General features: G+C 44.4%; 2 protein-coding genes across 3 annotated transcripts in view; both read right to left on the bottom strand.

Moving 5' to 3' along the window:
• The window catches only part of AMFR (autocrine motility factor receptor), a 45963-nt gene extending 42449 nt beyond the window's left edge, over nucleotides 1-3514 (bottom strand). The window contains exon 1 of one of the 2 annotated variants that reach the window (XM_044987275.1): nucleotides 3216-3514. In XM_044987275.1, the coding sequence (XP_044843210.1) occupies nucleotides 3216-3422 (207 nt within the window). In that variant the 5' untranslated portion in view covers nucleotides 3423-3514. The remainder of the gene's footprint in view (nucleotides 1-3215) is intronic. The other variant, XM_044987274.1, reaches the window with a different exon arrangement.
• A 5804-nt stretch (nucleotides 3515-9318) lies between these two features.
• Nucleotides 9319-19186, bottom strand: NUDT21 (nudix hydrolase 21). Its single transcript, XM_044987138.1, has 7 exons — nucleotides 18888-19186; nucleotides 16227-16427; nucleotides 15107-15170; nucleotides 13791-13880; nucleotides 11614-11689; nucleotides 10722-10836; nucleotides 9319-9606 (listed from the first exon to the last, which is right to left on the bottom strand). Exons 1-7 carry the CDS (start codon nucleotides 19001-19003, stop codon nucleotides 9585-9587), a joined length of 684 nt encoding a protein of 227 aa, XP_044843073.1. The 5' UTR covers nucleotides 19004-19186; the 3' UTR covers nucleotides 9319-9584.
• Nucleotides 19187-19363: the final 177 nt, after the last annotated feature.

The raw sequence follows: 19363 nt of genomic DNA, 5'->3' as shown, positions 1-19363 counted from the left end.
TGAGAGGATACATCCCAATAACACAGCACTTTAAAGGGACACGGTACAATTTTCAAAAGCGCATAATCAACTTGGGAACCTAAATCCCATTTTCTAAAGGGACTCAAGAGCCTTTAAATGTCTTTTGCACTTTTGAAAATTTACCCATAGTCAATTTAAAAAATCATATATGGTAAAGCTATTTACCTACAGACTGGTAACACCACCTGGGATTATTAAACACAAAGGAATTTTTAAATATACCCAGTCACTAATATACCCAGTCACTATTTATGTTCATTGAGGTTTTTTTAATATCAATAGGCACGGACAATGAAAATCAATGAAGTAGAGAAAGTCTTTTTATTCTGTTTGTACAGCATCTCACACAGTGGGGTCCTGGTCAATGACTAGGGCTCCTAAGTACTATGGTAATACAAATAATAATAATAAATTGTTGTCATTTATAGTCACTTCCATTTTCAGGTTCTCATGCTGTATGTTTTGGTTTCTGACACTGCAGGTGATTTTTTCTTTTTAAGATTATGGAAACATTTCTACTCGCCTTAGGTTTTGCAAAATCTTGTTTTTACAACTTTCGAAATTTTGGGCAAAAGGCAGAATCCTCTCTTACAAACATTTATTACTGAGTATCATGTTTAATGTTTTGAAATGTCTCATTGGCTAATCCCAAAGCGTCACAGGCATAGTAAACATTATTGTTTTTTAGTGTCTGGATACCTAAATTGACAACATCCCTTTAAAAATGTAACTTTAAAAATAATTTTCATGTAAAAAGAGAAAGATGAAAATATTAAATTGAGCACAAAGCATATACTTTATCCAACTACAAACTGTGGTACACACACACATGGGTATGCTGCCATAATTAACATATTACTATTTTAGCGACCACAAAGACAGTCTAAAATCTCACTTTTGTTTCGTTTTACACCGAGTTCATGTAAATTAACACAGTCTGAGTCTTGCAAAACCATTGCAGAGCCTGGTGGCGTGCGCATGCGCGCGTGTGCGTGTATGTGAGAGAGAAAACAAAACCACCTCCAAAAAATACATACAACATCCTTTAAAAGATCAGTAAAGACTAGTAATCCATGATTTCTTGATCTCGGCCCAAAATTAAAAATTGGGTCCAAGCCAAAAGAGCAAAGTATGTTTTTAACATTAAAACATAAGATTATAAATTAAAAAAGGAGTTAAAGCCAGTTAAACTGAAATCTGCCAGCCATAGAGAGAATACTCTTCTTAGTAACAGAACAGATGCACTATGAACATGGTGTCCAGATTGCTTCTCCAAATCTGACTCAATCCTGACCTGGAGGGACCAGTTCTAAGGACAAAGTGAATTAAATTCCTGTGACGTGTTCACACTCTTTGTCCTCTCTGCTGAAGCTACAAGGGAGCCTAACCAGGGAAGCAATTTTTGTAATGCAGACATTGAGACTAACTTCTAGGAAAGTTTTCTTCCAGCCTCTAGCATGCAAGGCCCAATACTGTATAGAAGTTTCTTAATGTTGCTAGAATTGGCTCAAGTCCACCTGTCTTAGCAACACGGGAAGCTGACAGCAGACAGACCATTAGTGTTTAGTCCCACACCAGCACTCCGCCTACTCTATGGCTCCCAAAATTGTGAACACTGATGAAGCCAAAATGGTGTTAACAGCAGCGAGAAATGTTGAACAATTTCCCCAATGCATGCATTAAAGTTTACCGGTGCAAACTTGCACCTATTTAACATTTTTACACCTCCTTACACATCTCTTCTGACCCAGACAGTTTAAAACCTGGTGTAAATCACACTACTGGGCCCAGAAACTGATACAGAGGACTTCTGTTTAGTGACTGAGCCTAACCTCTATGACCGGACCTTGGAAACTAGACTCAGACCATCAGACTCACTTCAGACAAACCAATGGCCAGCCTCAACACACAGTCGCAGCTATCAGTCACTACAGACCTAGTCCAGATTCAATCCAGTGACCAGCGAACTACAGCAGGGTATGTTTGAACCATGGCTGTGCTATTTACACAAGAGTCTGCTAATTGGGGGAAGGGAACTATTTCCTCCAAGTCTGGGGGACCCTGTTATCCCCAGAGGGAGCTGGAAGCAAAGCCAAGCCAGGCGTTCCTGGGGCCTGGTCCCTGGGACATCAAGGCAATTACACCCCCGGGGGATCCACAGGTCACCCTCCTGCAAAGCGAGCCCCCCAACATCACTCATTCCTTCGGGAATACTTAGCCATCCCCAGCCCAGCTACACACCCCTCAGCGCCCCCCAGGACCTCCAGTCCAGCTACCTGTCCTACAGGACCCTCTGTGTCCCCAAACCCACTACTCGCCCCAGGGCCCCTCTCCCCCCACTCCTGCCCCTCCAGGCCCCTCTCCCCCCACTCCCGGCCCCCTCAGCCCCACTGCCCACCCCAGGGCCCCTCTTTCCCCCCTACTGCCCGCCCCAGGGCCCCTGTCCCTGCACTCTCACCCCCCCCGCCCCACTGCCTGTCCCCGGGGCCCCTCTCTCCCCCCCAGCCCCACTGCCCGCCCCAGGGCCCCTGTCCCTGCACTCTCACCCCCCCCGCCCCACTGCCTGCCCCCGGGGCCCCTCTCTCCCCCCCAGCCCCACTGCCTGCCCCAGGGCCCCTGTCCCCCCACTCCCGCCCCAGGGCCCCTCTCTTTCTCCCCCCAGCCCCTCTCTCCCCCTACTGCCCCCACCCCAGGGCCCCTATCCCCCCACTCCCACCCCCCCAGCCCGCCACAGGGCCCCTCTCTCCCCCTACTGCCTGCCCCAGGGCCCCTGTCCCCCCACTCCCACCCCCCCAGACCGCCGCAGGGCCCCTCTCTTCCCCCCCGCCCCACTACCCGCCCCAGGGCCCCCGTCCCCCCACTCCCGCCCCAGGGCCCCTCCCGCCCCAGGGCCCCTCTCTCCCCCCCCCAGCCACACTGCCCGCCCCAGGGCCACTGTCCCCCCACTCCCACCCCCCCAGCCCCACTGCCTGCCCCCGGGGCCCCTCTCCTCCCCCCCAGCCCCACTGCCCGCTCCAGGGCCCCTGTCCCCCCACTCCCGCCCCAGGGCCCCTCTCTCCCCCCCCCAGCCCTTCTCTCCCCCTACTGCCCGCCCCCGGGCCCCTCTCCCCCCACTCCCGCCCCCCCGCCGGCCCCAGGCCCCTCTCCCCCCACTCCCGCCCCCAGGCCCCCGCCCGGCCCGGCCCCGCTCTCACCCAGACGCAGAGGCTGTCAGACAGCAGGTAGTAGGCGACGTCCAGGGGCTGGGGCCCGGCTGCGGGCGCAGGCTCCGGGGGCCCGGCGGGGCCCTGGCTGAGGGCGCGGTAGGCGCTGACGACGCTGGCGAGCAGCCCCAGCGCGCTGAGCCCGGTGTAGGTGCGCAGGCTGGGCCAGGGGAAGCGCTCCAGGAAGAGCAGCGGCATCGCGGCCTCGGGCCTCCAGCGGCCCCCTCCGCTTCCCAGAGCCGGGCCTGTCCCCCGCGCCCGCGGCCTAACGCTCCCTCCCTCCCGGCCCCGCCGCCGCCGCCGCCGCCTCCCGCTCGCACTACTACGGGCCCCGACGCGCTGGCCCTCCGCGGGCTCCTCCTTCCTTCCTTCCTCCCTCCCCGCGCCGGGCCTGGGCGGGCGCCTCCCCCTGCTGCTGCCCCGGGCCTGCCCGCGGCCGCCGATCGCCCGGCACCACGCCCGGCTGGAGGGGCCCGAGGGGGGGAGGCAGGGGAATGGGGGCAGGGAAGGGGCTAGGGAAGGCGGATGCGCTTTGATTTCCCTTCAACAGGCGCCGCAAAGGAAACGGCAAAGGAAAGTCTCCCCTGGGGTGCAGCGATTTATCAGCCAAGTTCCCAGTGGGGGCGGGCTCCTCGTGGAAGCTGCAGCCTGTGTGTAAGGTGGGGCAATGCACCCCACTGGGGGATAGGGTGACCGGATGTCCTGATTTTATAGGGACAGTCCCGATGGTGGGGGTCTTTTTCTTATCTAGGCTCCTATTACCCCCCCACCCGCGTCGGGCTTTTTCACACTTGCTGTCTGGTCACCCTACTGGGGGAGCGCCAGGGCTGAGAAGTGAGAGATGATTGAACGGGTCCTGGCACCGTCGCTGTGGAACTTGAAGGGAAAAATGAGGATGTGAAAAAGACTTGGAGGTTTTTCAGACTATTCCACACCAGGGCAAACTCAGGGTCAGCTTCTGAAAGGTATTTAGGTGCCTAAAGATGCAGACAGGCAGGTAGCGGGATTATCAAAAAGAACCTAGGCACCTAACTGGCACCTAGGTATTTTTGAAAATCCCACTAGGCACCCATTGGCATCTTTAGGCACCCAAATACCTTTGAAAGTCTGGCCCTGAGTCCTTTGGAGGTTAGCAGGTATGGCAAAGGCATGGAAGCCAGACCTAGTCTCTCCCTCTCTAATTAGTATGCTTCAACAATTCTTTATACAACATTATAGGTAGTGTCTAAAATAATAATCCAAACCATCAAGAAATCAGTATCAAATCTGCCTGTTTGCTAACAATCAGTGTTGAGATGCTGTTATAAAAATCTGGACTTGCTGAGAGCAAATAGCGTTATTTCACAATCCTTCCCACTTAACACCCTTTAAAGTACTGGTTTCTCAACCTTTCCAGACTACTGTACCCCTTTCAGGAGTCTGATTTCAGCCCCAGGTGGCAGAGCCCAGTCTTCTGCCCAGAGATGAAGCTGAAGCCAGAGCCCTACCACCCAGGGCTGAAGCATGTAACTTAGCTTCGTGGGGCCCACTGTGGTGCGGGGCCCCAGGCAATTGCCCTGCTTGCCACCCCCTAACCCCAGTCCTGCACTTGCAACTTCCCTAACCCCATCCCAGCTCGAGAAACACTGACATAGTATATAGAGCAGTATAAACAAGTCATTGTCCATATGAAATTTTAGTTTGTACTGACTTCGCTAGTGAGTTTGTACTGACTTCGCTAGTGCTTTTTATGCTGCCTGTTGTAAAACTAGGCAAATATCCAGATGAGTTGACATGCCCCCTGGAAGATCACTGCATACCCACAGTGGTATGTGGATCCCTGGTCGAGAACCACTGCTTCAAAATAAATGTAATGTGTGTCAAGGTGCATGGAGAACTGAAGTTTTTCCACTAAACGTGACAGTGGTTTTTCCACATACAGCCATACCAGCGTGCCTCAACCTGGCCCTGAAGGAACCATTATAGTAGGGGTGAGGAAATAGCTGTCCTGGTTAGTCTGTGTCCTATGAAATGTCATTGAAACGAGTGAAATCTCCATTGTGAACTAGACAGATATCCAATTCATTTCACATAGGCCAAACCACCACCAGCTGGCTGTTGATTAATCAGTTAACTCACAATTAACTCAAAATTAATCATGATTAAAATAATAGCCATTAATTGCAGTTTTAATCACACTGTTAAACAATAGAATACCAACTGAAAGTTACAAAACAGAATACAAAGTGTAGTGCTCACTTTATATTATTCTTACAAATATTTACAGTAAAAATGATCAAATAGTATTTCTCAATTCACCTCATACAAGTACAGTAGTGCAATCTCTTTAATCCTGAAAGTGCAACTTATAAATGTAGATTTTGTTATATAACTGCACTCAAAAAAACAAAAAAAGTGTAAAACTTTAGAGCCTACAAGTCCACTCAATTCTACTTCTTCTTCAGCCAATCACTAAGACAAACAAGTTTGTTTACATTTATGGGAGATCATGCTGCCCACTTCTTATTTATGTCACCTGAAACTGAGAACAGGTGTTCACGTGGCACTTCTTTAGCTGGCATTGCAAGGTATTTACGTGCCAGATATGCTAAACATTCATATGCCCCTTCATGCTTCGGTCACCATTCCAGAGGACATGCTTCCATGCTGATGATGTTCCTTAAAAAAATAATGCATTAATTAAATTTGTGACTGAACTCCTTGGGGGAGAATTGTATGACTCCTGCTCTCTTTTACCCGCATTTTAACATATATTTCATATTATAGCAGTCTTGGATGATGACCCAGCACCTGTTACTCATTTTAACAATACTTTCGCTGCAGATTTGACAAAACACAAAGAACATACCACTGTGAGATTTCTAAAGATAGCTACAGCATTCGACCCAAGGTTTAAGAATCTGAAGCGTTTTCCAAAATCTGAGAGGAACAAGGTGCGGCGCATGCTTTCAGAAATCTTAAAAGAGCAACACTCCCATGCAGAAACTACAGAACCCGAACCACCAAAAAAGAAAATCAACCTTCTGCTGTTGGCATCTGACTCAGATGATGAAAATGAATGTGTCAGTCCACACTGCTTTGGATCGTTATTGAGCAGAACCCATCATTAGCATGGATGCATGTCCTCTGGAATGGTGGTTGAAGCATTAAGGGACATATGAATCTTTAGCGCATTTGGCATGTAAATACCTTGCGATACCGGTTACAACAGCACCATGCAAATGCCTGTTCCTACTTTCAGGTGACATTGGAAACAAGCGGGCAGCATGATCGTCTGCAAATGTAAACAAACTTGTTTGTGTGAGCGATTGGCTAAACAAGAAGACTAAGTGGACTTGTAGGCACTAAAGTTTTACATTGTTTTATTTTTAATGCAGTTTTTTTGGTACATAATTCTACAATTGTAAGTTCAACTTTCATGATAGAGATTGCACTACAGTACTTGTATTAGGTGAATTGAAAAAACTCTTGTTTTTTACATATTTGTAATAAAAAATAAATATAAAGTGAGCACTGTACACTGTGTTGTAATTGAAATCAATATATTTAAAATGTAGAAAACTTCCAAACATATTTAAATAAATGGTATTCTATTATTAAGTGCTATTAATTGTGATTAATTTTTTTAATCGCTTCACAGCCCTAGCTTATTTTTAACTCCCATCTGCAAGGTTTATTTGTTGAGTTTTCTTAGCTTTTAAAATGGTCACCTAATTGCTAATTCAGAGGAACTAGGTTTATGGTTTTTTGCCACATGGTGGCACTGAAGCAGTAGTCCATTTTGCAACTTTATTTTTGCAGTCAATATTGGTTAGCCTCCACAATGGAAAAAAGGAGAATTGGTTGTTTAAATTAGCAGTACATTATACCACATCATCCAAGTATTTAAAACTAATTAGTCTCATTTTCCATACCACTGTGAGGCTCATGTAATATTAAAATTCCTACCATTCTTAGTCTGTTATGTCAAACTTAATTACATGTATCCATCATGGCAATTCTTGAACTGAACAATCAGTATTTATTTTTAAATGCCATTTGTAGAATTTATTTGGCATGCAGCTTTGGCTTTTCCAATTCTTTTTTGCTTATTACAGTCCAGCAATAGATTTTCCTCAGCAGCTACATGACAACTTACACTCCTGTTCAGGTCTAGGATGGTAAAAAGTATGAATTAAAAATTGCAACAGGCATTATGTAGACCCTCTCAGACAGCAAATGTACAATACTAATTCCAATAAGCATTGAATGTTTAATCACCTACCCCTTATTTTAGGCCCAAGTTTATCTCCCTTGTTTTTTTTATGGTAAATCATTCCTCAAAAATGTTGAATCAGAAATTGAGGCTCGTTATTTACATTAAGTTCATATTAGGCTTGGGCTTTTCAAAGGATCAGATTTCTTTCTCCACTCCTTTCTCTCCTTGTAACAGAAGTTACTAGATGCTCTTTCCACTTTGTGTTCATATTCCCTCACTCTGCATCAAACATCCACACAAAATACCCTCAACTGTAACTCCCCCAGTGTGCAGGACTCAGTTCCCCTGCTCATTGTCACAAGGTAGAGCCTCCAAACTTGTCAGGTTAGCAGAAGGTGCATATTACTCACCTGTAGCATTTGGCTTTGGAGCGGAGCCCAGAGCTGGAGCGCGGACCAGTAGGTTTTATGCCTGGAGCTGGAGCAATTCAAAAATTTGATTGCTCCAAATCCCTGTATCCAAAGCTCGACGCTGGAACACAGACTGTTAACTAATTCTTCTGGGGACAACTACAATAGCAATCAGCTTCTGTCTTAGGGAGCAATACAGCCAAAACAGAATTTAGAATTAATCTGTAAGTTTAATATCCCAACTGGGGGTTTCTCCCAAAATGCTGTCTCTCCTTACAAAGTATGGTTTCGATGTGGAGGAGTAAGTACAGTAGTAACGTAAGGAAAAGTGAGAAAGGGAGGAGAGCTCCTAACAGGTTCATGATGGGGCAGGAAGCCAAGGGCAGTTTTCAAACCTGGGTGCCTAAAATTAAAATTCCTAAATAGAAGTGACTTGAGATTCTAAGCAGCTGCACTTCCTATGGAGTGCTCTACACCTCAGAAAATACCTCAGAAAATAAAACCAATTCATTTATTCAGGAGCCTAGCTTTAGGCAACAGGTAAGTAGTCAGTTTTTTTGTTTTTGTTTTTTTTAAATAAAGTTCCTACACAATGGAGTCCCCGTATCTCCTCCCTCCAACATTTCAGCACAATATATTTTAAGGCAGTTTTGTTTAAATTGTCTTTTTTGTTTCTAGTGTAGCTCCGACATATCATGTAAGTTAGCCATTAGTCCATACTATGGATGGATATGGTACCATTAGGAAATCGCTTGACATATTATTTTAGTGTACCCCTTTTTTCAATTTATAGAAGATACCTTTTAAAAAATAATTTGACACACCCAAAAAGAGAATCCTAGTTGTTTGGATATGTTTAATACTGGCAGTAGATTGAGGTAAACTGAGAAAACGAGATCCCCGAGTCTCAACAATCCTTTCTAAGAAGAAACCGGTATAAAGTTAAACTATAGGAGCTCTGCTCAGTAAGGAGACAGCTCCCAGGGATTGGGCAGATAAATATTTCAATGCAGTTACCAATCTAAATTCAGTTCTACAGCCCTGCCCCCAGGACCAATCAGAAAAATGCTCCTTTAAGGCTCTTTAGGGTATTTTCATATTTTACCTGTATCCCATTAGTTAATATAGGACAGTCCCATGAAAGGTTTTCTGACTGAAATCAGTTGTGTTCTAGATAACTCCACTGAGATCACCAGTAATGAGCAGTCAAGTTCCCACACCAGTCATGGTCAGTTTTACTGATACAATGGCCCACCTTGCCACTTATTCCCCCACGTGCTCTCTGCTCAGGAAAGCACAAGCTTGAATGCTCAGTTAACATACTAGGTCCTCCCTGAAATGTTCCTTTCCCCACCCCCCACCCCCATTATCTAGACCTACTGTTGCCCTCAACCTGTACCCTGGAAGAAAGCATTAGCTTTAATTTCTCACCCACCTTCAGTAAGATATTCCAGATAGCTATAATATAAGAAATAGACAAACATAATCCAATCTATTTTGTTTAATGTTGTACAAAAAAAACTGGTGACTATTACAATGAAAAGTGATTAAAACACTGAATCACATTCGCCATCCCACTATCTAAACAGTTGAGATTCACTTTGCTATTCAGACAATAGAAAGTTTAGCGGTTTTCAGGAAAAAAAAAGAGAAAAAAAAAATCCTTGCGTCACATGTATTCTTCCCTCTACATCTTAAAGCTGTGCTCACAGAGACGGCTTCTTCTATCACACTCTTCAAGTATATGGGAATTCAGTTGTAAATAAAATTGAATCTAAAATAAAAAATAGTTGCACCATGCAAGAGATTTATTTTCATCATTTATATGTAGAAAGTTATTAAATGAGTTGTGTGTGCAATATTTTATTTCTGAGCTAAACAAACTCACACCTGACAGAAAGCAAAGATGAAATTTCCAGTCAAGAAGTATTTGTACTTCAATCAGTAATTGTCTACAGCAGGTAGACACTAACTTCAGCTTTACACACAAGTATACTAAGGGATCCAATCCCATAGAACTAATTCTTCTTGAACCTTCAAAATAGCTTCTCTGGAAGAGAAAAGCCAATGTGAGTTTTGTTTCCATCATGGAGGGGGAAGTCTTATAGTGTGGAAGAAAATTGCTATTGGACAAACACTGCATATGTCAGGCATGAACAAGAAGCTTCACATGAGAGTTATAAGCTCTTAAAACTGAAGTTTGCAGAGTGAACGTAGAGACCATTATGCAAGAAATAGGAAATCTAATTTGTACTGTGTCAAGTATGTATTGATCTCAATTTTCAGATGTCCTTGCTTTTAACTGCTTAGGATCCAGGTTTAGAGATTTGAGACTTCAGCTCTGGTTAAGTTATTGCAAGCATAGTAATTAACAACAATACAACCTGTGCCTGCTTAAAGATCAGCATTGTTAGTTTTTTGGAAGAGACTTCCTTTGTGGTCTTTCTATAGGAAAAGTGAAAATTACACCAGCAGTTGCAAAGGCTGATAGCAGATAAATTGGGAGATAAAAATAAAGAGTAAGAATGGTACAAGCCTTTTAGGATGCTACCAGTTCTGACATCTCAGAGATTTTTCCATGCAAGCAGGTGGGTGTGACTGGTAAAGAATGGAACCTCTTGCATTGACAGTTGACAAATTAACCTGTGGGTTGCATGGCAAGTTACTTGAGTAGATACTCAGTGACACCACAGGCGACACAAAGAGTAAGATCACTGAGCTCTCAATCCTGATGAGGTACAAACTATTTTCAGTAAAGGAGAAGGCTAAGGAATGCATATTTCTTATCTGAATGGCAGTGATGCACCTCAAATATATTATAAAAAATGCTGAGAAATTTATTAGTCAGCATAGTAGTTGCTTATACTGTGAATCTGCTGCATACTATACCTGCTCAAAAGCTGAGGAAGGCTGGAAATGATAGGTCCGTATCCTGGGGCATTGTCATAGAGCTCAAACAACGGTGCAGCTACCAGCTTGTAATTTTTTGGGACCGCAAACAAAGCTAAAAATGAATCCAAGATAGTATTAATAATGGAAAAATTGTTTCAAACAATTTCAAACTAAGGTTTCACTTAGGGTCCGTCCCCCGTCTTCTCCCCCCAATACAAAATCACTTCACTGTCATCCAAAACTACAGTGTTCCAATGGGTTTATTTTATACAATTAGAGGTGGCGCTCTTATGCTGGGATTTTGTACATCTGCACTCCTAGCCCACCTATTATCCTGGCAAAGGATCCCAGTTTATGAGGACTCGAAATTGGGGTGAATTTTAAAAAAAAATGGATATTTTTATTAACATTATATATAAATATCCTATTTGAAATGGACAATGTAGTCAGTGGAAGATTGAAAGCTTATCTGTTTCACCCACAGATATTGGTCCAATAAAAGATATTATCTCATCCACTTTGTCAGCCTGTGTTAAGGCCTGAAATCTTATAATCTATTAAAATAATTTAAATTAAATAAGAAAAAAAACCCAAACAGTACATGCTTGCTGCCAAGTTTTAAAGAATACCGACTAGTCATTTTCTTTGACTATATTTTAATTATTTTGCATTCAGGGTATGAGATCCTTTATTTCTCTCACCCCATTCCCTTTAGCAGAACACTTATGAAACTTTGTTTATGGGCCTTGCTTTACAGATGACAAGCTTGTTTCCATTAAGATCAATTTAACACCACAATTGTTTTCAATATGAAATGTGAAACTGTCGTCTCAGTAGCTGCACACAAAAAAACAGAACACGGATTAGAATCTCTGCTACAAATGCTTACCCTTTTCCTGCAGCTGAACCAAGAAGAGCTTTTTGTGCTCTTTCGGTTTTGTAATATGAGCTGGAATATATGGATACTGAGGGGGAAAAAAAAGTTTAATTAGTTTGTACAGCACTCTGAAAGTACATAGTGATCTGTAAGTGCTTCTTAAAGAATCAGGAGTAAGTCACAGAGAAGGACATCTCCACATAACAAAAAGGAACTACCTCTGATGCACCTTTATTCACTTTTTTAAGACTATATTATAAAACATTAAGGAAGACATTGAGCCCCCACAGTTAAGTTTTCAGAGTCTAGAAAATGTTGGCAGTCTCAAAATGAGATCACCATATTAAACTAGGAAACAGGTAAGGACAATCCAGGACAGCAAGAGAAACTGAACCACAGTGCCAAGCACATTATCATCACTAAACAATTAAAAATAAAGTTTAAAGGGAGCTTATCTTCTTTACAGGATAGATGTACTAATTACACCACATTCTGAAAAACTAAAGGCGCAACTGATCCCGGCAATTACAGACCGGTAAGTCTAACATCGGTACCAGACAAATTAGTCGAAACAATAGTTAAGAATAAAATTGTCAGACACATAGAAAAACAAACTGTTGAGCAATAGTCAACATGGTTTCTGTAAAGGGAAATCGTGTCTTACTAATCTATTAGAGTTCTTTGAAGGAGTCAAACATGTGGACAAGGGGGATCCGGTGGACATAGCGTACTTAGATTTCCAGAAAGCCTTTGACAAGGTCCCTCACCAAAGGCTCTTACGTAAATTAAGCTGTCATGGGATAAAAGGGACGGTCCTTTCATGGATTGAGAACTGGTTAAAGGACAGGGAACAAAGGGTAGGAATTAATGGTAAATTCTCAGAATGGAGAGGGATAACTAGTGGTGTTCCCCAAGGGTCAGTCCTAGGACCAATCCTATTCAATTTATTCATAAATGATCTGGAGAAAGGGGTAAAGAGTGAGGTGGCAAAGTTTGCAGATGATACTAAACTGCTCAAGATAGTTAAGACCAAAGCAGATTGTGAAGAACTTCAAAAAGATCTCACAAAACTAAGTGATTGGGCAACAAAATGGCAAATGAAATTTAATGTGGATAAATGTAAAATAATGCACATTGGAAAAAATAACCCCAACTATACATACAACATGATGGGGGCTAATTTAGCTACAACGAGTCAGGAAAAAGATCTTGGAGTCATCGTGGATAGTTCTCTGAAGATGTCCACGCAGTGTGCAGAGGCGGTCAAAAAAGCAAACAGGATGTTAGGAATCATTAAAAAGGGGATAGAGAATAAGACTGAGAATATATTATTGCCCTTATATAAATCCATGGTACACCCACATCTCGAATACTGTGTACAGATGTGGTGGTCTCACCTCAAAAAAGATATTCTAGCACTAGAAAAGGTTCAGAAAAGGGCAACTAAAATGATTAGGGGGTTAGAGAGGGTCCCATACAAGGAAAGATTAAAGAGGCTAGGAGTCTTCAGCTTGGAAAAGAGGAGACTAAGGGGGGATATGATAGAGGTATATAAAATCATGAGTGATGTTGAGAAAGTGGATAAGGAAAAGTTATTTACTTATTCCCATAATACAAGAACTAGGGGTCACCAAATTAAATTAATAGGCAGCAGGTTTAAAACAAATAAAAGGAAGTTCTTCACGCAGCGCACAGTCAACTTGTGGAACTCCTTACCTGAGGAGGTTGTGAAGGCTAGGACTACAGCAATGTTTAAAACGGGACTGGATAAATTCATGGTGGCTAAGTCCATAAATGGCTATTAGCTAGGATGGGTAAGAATGGTGTCCCTAGCCTCTGTTCGTCAGAGGATGGAGATGGATGGCAGGAGAGCGATCACTTGATCATTGCCTGTTAGGTTCACTCCCTCTGGGGCACCTGGCATTGGCCACTGTCGGTAGACAGATACTGGGCTAGATGGACCTTTGGTCTGACCCGGTACGGCCGTTCTTATGTTCTAACTGTAGTTTGAGTCTCTAGTGCAGCCAGCAAAAGGAACAAATCTTCAAGCAAACAAAAAAACCCAACAGAAACCTGACATGCCATGGCTGCCCAAAAAAGTTGATTAGTAAACGGACTCAGTTTTTTGCAGAAACACACCTTGCTAATTATTTTTAATCATCAAAATTTATGCAGGCATGGACACTCACCTGTGGAGGTTCAAAGTTTGGTCTCCACCAGTTACCAATGCAGTCATCAATCACCCAGTCTTGCTGAACTCCATCCTGACGTCCCAGTATCTGTCAAAATCCAGTTGCTGTCAAAAAACCTCTACATGCTCCATTGCTAGTACTCTTAGGAACCAGATACTGGAAGCATTAAGGGATGCTGTAATAAGGGTTTAATGCAATTCAGAGCCAAGCTAAAGTAAAATACTTGTCTACTAACCAATGTAAGGCATCCTCATGCTCCAGACAAGGTATAAAACTAGGCTTAACTACATCTCTCAGGGTGGGATTTTGCACACCTCAGAGATGCAGCTATGCTGAAGTAACTTCAGTGTAGATCAGCCTTTAGAAACATTTTTTGAAAATATGGTTCACAAATGCAATTAAGTGTAATTGACCCCCAAGAGCTACAATATAACGCCATTTAATCAGAACTCGCAGGAGTTGTCTCAGTAATAGATTCTCCCTGGTGTATAAATTAAGCACCTAGTTCAGGATAGCGGAGGACAATTGAATTCCACAATGAGGCCCTTATCATTGACTGGGTCTGTCTATCACCACCACCGTATCTGAGCACCATAATCTGATCTATTTAGCCTCACAATACTCCTGTGAGGTAGAGAAGTGTTAACCCCATTTTACAGATGGGAAACTGAGGCACGGAGAGGCTAAGGGGAGACTTGTCTAAGGTTGTGCCAGGTCACATAGGAAAGTCTGCAATGAACAGGGAATTGAACCCCAGTCCCTCAAGTCCTAGGCTAGTGCCCTAACCACTGGACAACTCTGCTTCTCTCTGGCAGAGGCAGATTGCAGTTTTCTGAGGCCCTGGGCCAGGAGCAAGTGGAGGCCCCCTGCTCTGCCTGCCTAGCTTCTGCCAGGGACAGGACTTGCTCCGCTCGCCACTCCAGCCAGGGACGGGGTTGCAGCACGGGGGCTTGCCCCACTCCCCAGCGGGAGTGCCCCGTGGTTAGAGTGAGGCAAGGCCCCACACCTGGACCTGTTCCCACAGGAGCACCAGGCAGGCAGAGCAGGTCACCCATTTTTCCGGGACCCCCAAATGGCCAGGGGCCCTGGGCACGGGCCCTGTTGGCCCAGTGGCTAATCTACCACTGCTCTCTAGCACTATCATACTATATGAACTACCAGAAAGAAGTTAGTTGGGAATCACTGAAGCACTCAGAAGGCTAGGAATGGCAAAAAGGCTATTTATAAGGTTTTGTCCAAAAACATTCAAGAACGATTCAACATTCAATTGCACTGGAGATAACTGTAACAAAAGAAAAATGAAGAAAATATACCTCTGTCATTAAACGTTTGAGACCTTCTACCTCATCTTCTCCTGGATTGAGTTCCCCACCTGGTCTGTGAAAAATTAATGATGAGAGCTAATGTTATATCTTTTATTTTATTTACAAATATATTCACAGGTAACTTTAAGGGAGTCTCAATTCTTCAGTTTTAGGGATTTACAAACTCATTTTCAAGCTCTTGACAGAGGAAAGAGCCAAAAGAATCTGAACTTTCAAATTTCACCTTGCTGGATTTATTACCACTTCAAAACTAAATACGGTAGCATGCATAGTCACTATGATTTTTTGAGGTGATCACCTCCAATTAGTTTTTTGATGGCTACAATGACTTATTTTCAGTAAGATGTGATAAACAATAACATGCACTGTTCCTACAAGGACTTTTGAAAAGGACACAGTTTAGCTACAAAATTTAACAGAAAGGGACTAATCATTTTAGAAAAATGCAAAAAAAGGAAATGGGTAGGTTTGGCTGTAGGAATTGCACCTGCATTTGTTTTTACCCAAAAACGACACTTGTAGGAGTGCACAAAAACTAGAAGTTAACCCATTGTGGGGAGATAATCCTGCACTGGTCTGATGGTCCAGATAACTCAACAGGTCTTTCCCACCTCGAATTCAGAATTTTGTGAAATTTACAAGAATTAGTCTACTTTCTCTTTCCAGATCAAGAAAAGCATAGCAAGGAAACAGGATTATCTATAAGCAGCTAGACTTTTAAAATTCAGCCTCAATGATTTAAGATGTTAACTGGAGTATGTTTATACATGACTTATCTTCATCATATCCCTTCATTCAGGGGCAATAATAATTACTGGTGATGAATTCTAAGAACATCACCTATTGATAATGTGTACTACAATGAAGACTAAAAGTCAGCACACTTAATAGCACATCATCATCAACTTTCTGCAGGAGAGAGATGATTCAGAATGTTTCTCCGTATAAACATTTGCAACAGCTGGAACTCACACTTCAATCCATGCTCAATTAGTACAGCTGAGCAGTCTGTACACTTACTTGCTGTACGACTAATCTGTTATTTGGTAATGCTTTGCAGTAAGATTTAGTAGAATGCCAATGTCAAGTTCCAACAATATACACTTACAGTTTGAAGAACGTTGTACCTAGCTGCAATAGTAACACATGGGGCAGCCTATGCTCGTGTACAATCAGAACACCCTCTACAGTCCGCCTCATTCCAATCTTGTCAAATTCTTCCCTCATACGCTGAAACCGAGCTGCCACTGAACTGTCCTTCTCATAAAGGGGTTCCTTTGTGCCAAATGTATAATTTGTAAGTGGATACCTGGGAGGAAAAAAAAATAAAAATCACATATTACTATATCATGAAGACTAATCCAGATCTCACATGCGTAAGTGCATAGTACTTAACTTGAGGGTCAGTTACCGTAGTTGCACAGTTAGCAATCACTGATTTCAAAATATTTACAATGAAATTTCCACACATATACTGCCTATTCTCTTCTGGGTGTAGTTCAAAGTTACCGCTTATAATCTACAGAGTTTTAATTAAATTATTTGGGCTCCACTGATGTGAGAGACTGTCCCTCTGCCACCACAAGAGTTAGCTGCTGGGTCACACTCAGTAGCTGGTCCAGGGTTTGAAGCTTTCTGCAAATGGCAGTAAGAGACTCAAGTAAAGAACCCATACCTCTGTGACCAGCTGGATCTCAGCACCTGCCTGAGTTAGGAGAGATTTTAAACTTGTGGTTTAAAAATCTGTTTTAACAGACTTTTGAACACTCACTCTAACAACAGGGACTAGGTTTGTTAGTGAGCAGGGGATGTTCCATTATATTTTGGTGATTTGTACTTGATTTTATTGATCTGTGGTATGCAGGTGCTTTGATGAAATATGCCAATATACATTTCTAAATAAGTCTCAGTTCAATTTGATGACTATTAAGGTAATTATAAACATTCAACTTGAAATCTGTCTTTTTTTGGTTCTTCTTTTCTACAACCTTAATCTTAGGGACAGCTTCCCAAATTCTACTTTGGAATTCTCTCCACCTCTGCCCCCACTCTGCACAGAAACCACAAAGGCTAGCACTCTGAATACCATAGCCTGCTCTCATGAATACTGCTATTCTATAAGCATCTCTAGTTTTAGAAGCTCTTAATGAACATCCTCTCAAATCCAGGTCCCTGGTTTCTGATCACTGGTGTCTTTATTACCCGCAGTACCATTTTTCCTCTTTATCTGTAGCTTTAGCATTTCATCACTACTTTCTTCTTACACTTAATTTATTCCAAAAATCTTAAATTCCAATTCAGTCTCTAAAATAAGGTTATATTTACCATACAGCAATGCTGTCCACTTTATAAATGTCTCATATTCTTTAACCTGGGTCCAAAAAAAATTCTACCTGTACTGATAACACAAATTCCAAAGAATTACAGCTTCCTGCTGATATTTTTTTTTCCTCCAGAAGGAAACCCTGAACATTAACATTTTTCACTTTTTAAAAATGAGTCGTATCCTTTTCAGCTGTGAGAATAAACTCAACTATATAAAAAGTGATGCATGACTGTCTTTTTGAGTTTGTAATTGTTAACTGTTAAGTACTATTACATTTATTTGCTGTTACTGCAACTTCACAAATCTACCTATCAAAGAAGAAAGTACCAGACTGCCCTGTCCATTGTAAAGCAAAGCCTGCTTCAGGAGATGGCCCACTAAGGCAGTGACATAAAGAAAATATTTTTATTGCACATTAGCACTTGCATCTTTGATACTCAGTGTAAACCATGTTGTATCCTGCAGCTCCCAGTAGTCCAAATATTAAATATTTTTACTGTAGTCAGCAAATGGATGAGGAATGGTGTCCCTAGCCTCTGTTTGTCAGAGGGTGGAGATGGATGGCACGAGAGAGATCACTTGATCATTACCTGTTAGGTTTACTCCCCCTGCGACACCTGGCATTGGCCACTGTCAGTAGACAGGATACTGGGCTCGATGGACCTTTGGTCTGACCCAGTTTGGCCGTTCTCATTAAACACTAAACAGTGAACACACGTGGGGTACAAACTTCTATATCCCATACTCAAACTCGGATACTTCCGTGGTAGATGCAATATAAAAACTTAAGTAGAACAGATGTGCAGGGCTCCAAAAGTAACGTGCTCTTCAATTTCACTAGGTAGCAGCACTATAGCTACACCTCCAGCGACTCAGAGGTGGACGGTCCAAACGCCCCTATTCACAGACTGAAGGTCTCCTCCTGACCAAGAGGCCTCCCCAGTTACTCAGAGTTCAGCCCTCCCCAGCGTGAGCGGATGGGGTGAGGAGGGACCTCCTGCCTGCGGGCTGTGGGGTCCCCCCAGAGGCGGGTGGGGCTGGGGTATAAGCAGGGGGACGGGGAGGAAGAGTTGATGCCTTTCGCCAGCGTCTGCAGCTCCCGGGAACTGAGGGGATTTTCTCCCTCCCCCGGAGAGCGGGGGAGATCTACGGGGCGGGTCTCTCGCACAGAGAGAGGGGGTGTCTCCCGGGGGGGGGGGGGCAAGGAGGGGTCTGCCCCCGGGGCCGGGCACTCGCAGGCGGGGGGCCGGGGGCCTGGTCCCGCCGGGGCCGGGGGAAGGGGGCCTGGTCCCGCGGGAGGCCGGGGGAAGGGGGCCTGGTCCCGCGGGAGGCCGGGGGAAGGGGGCCTGGTCCCGCGGGAGGCCGGGGGAAGGGGGCCTGGTCCCGCGGGAGGCCGGGGGAAGGGGGCGCGGGGGCCTGGTCCCGCCGGGGCCGGGCACTCACAGGTTGATGGTCCGCTCCAGCGTGAGCGGCTTGGTCTGCTGGATGTATTTGTTCCCGAACTGGTTCACCCCGCGGGGCCAGCCGGTCTGCGAGCGGTTGGGCGGCACCACGGACATGGTGGCGCGGCGGCGGGCGGGGCGGGGCTGGGTCACTGCTGCTCAGCGGCGGGAGCAGCTTCCACCATTAACATCCCCGCCAGGCCTCACACACCGCCAATGGCTCCGCCGGAACCGCCTGCCCGCGCGCCGGAAAGGGGAACCATAGAGACCGGAGCACAGAGCGCCTGGACCATAGAGAGCAAGAACGGCGCCTCTTCTGCCGCCCACCCTTCTAGCCGCTAAACCCGCCCTCAACGCAGGACCTCTACGAGTCCCTATTGGCTGCTGTACCCACCCGCTGGCCTATCAGAGCTTTGCCCTGCTCTTCCCGCCTCATGCCGATTGGCTCCGGTGCCTGCGCGAGAGATGATGGGAGTT

Source organism: Mauremys mutica, chromosome 14 (genome assembly GCF_020497125.1).
Source record: "Mauremys mutica isolate MM-2020 ecotype Southern chromosome 14, ASM2049712v1, whole genome shotgun sequence".
Taxonomy (NCBI): Eukaryota; Metazoa; Chordata; order Testudines; family Geoemydidae; genus Mauremys; species Mauremys mutica.
The sequence above is the reverse complement of the archived record's forward strand: the minus strand, read 5'-3'. Positions and strand labels throughout refer to the sequence as shown.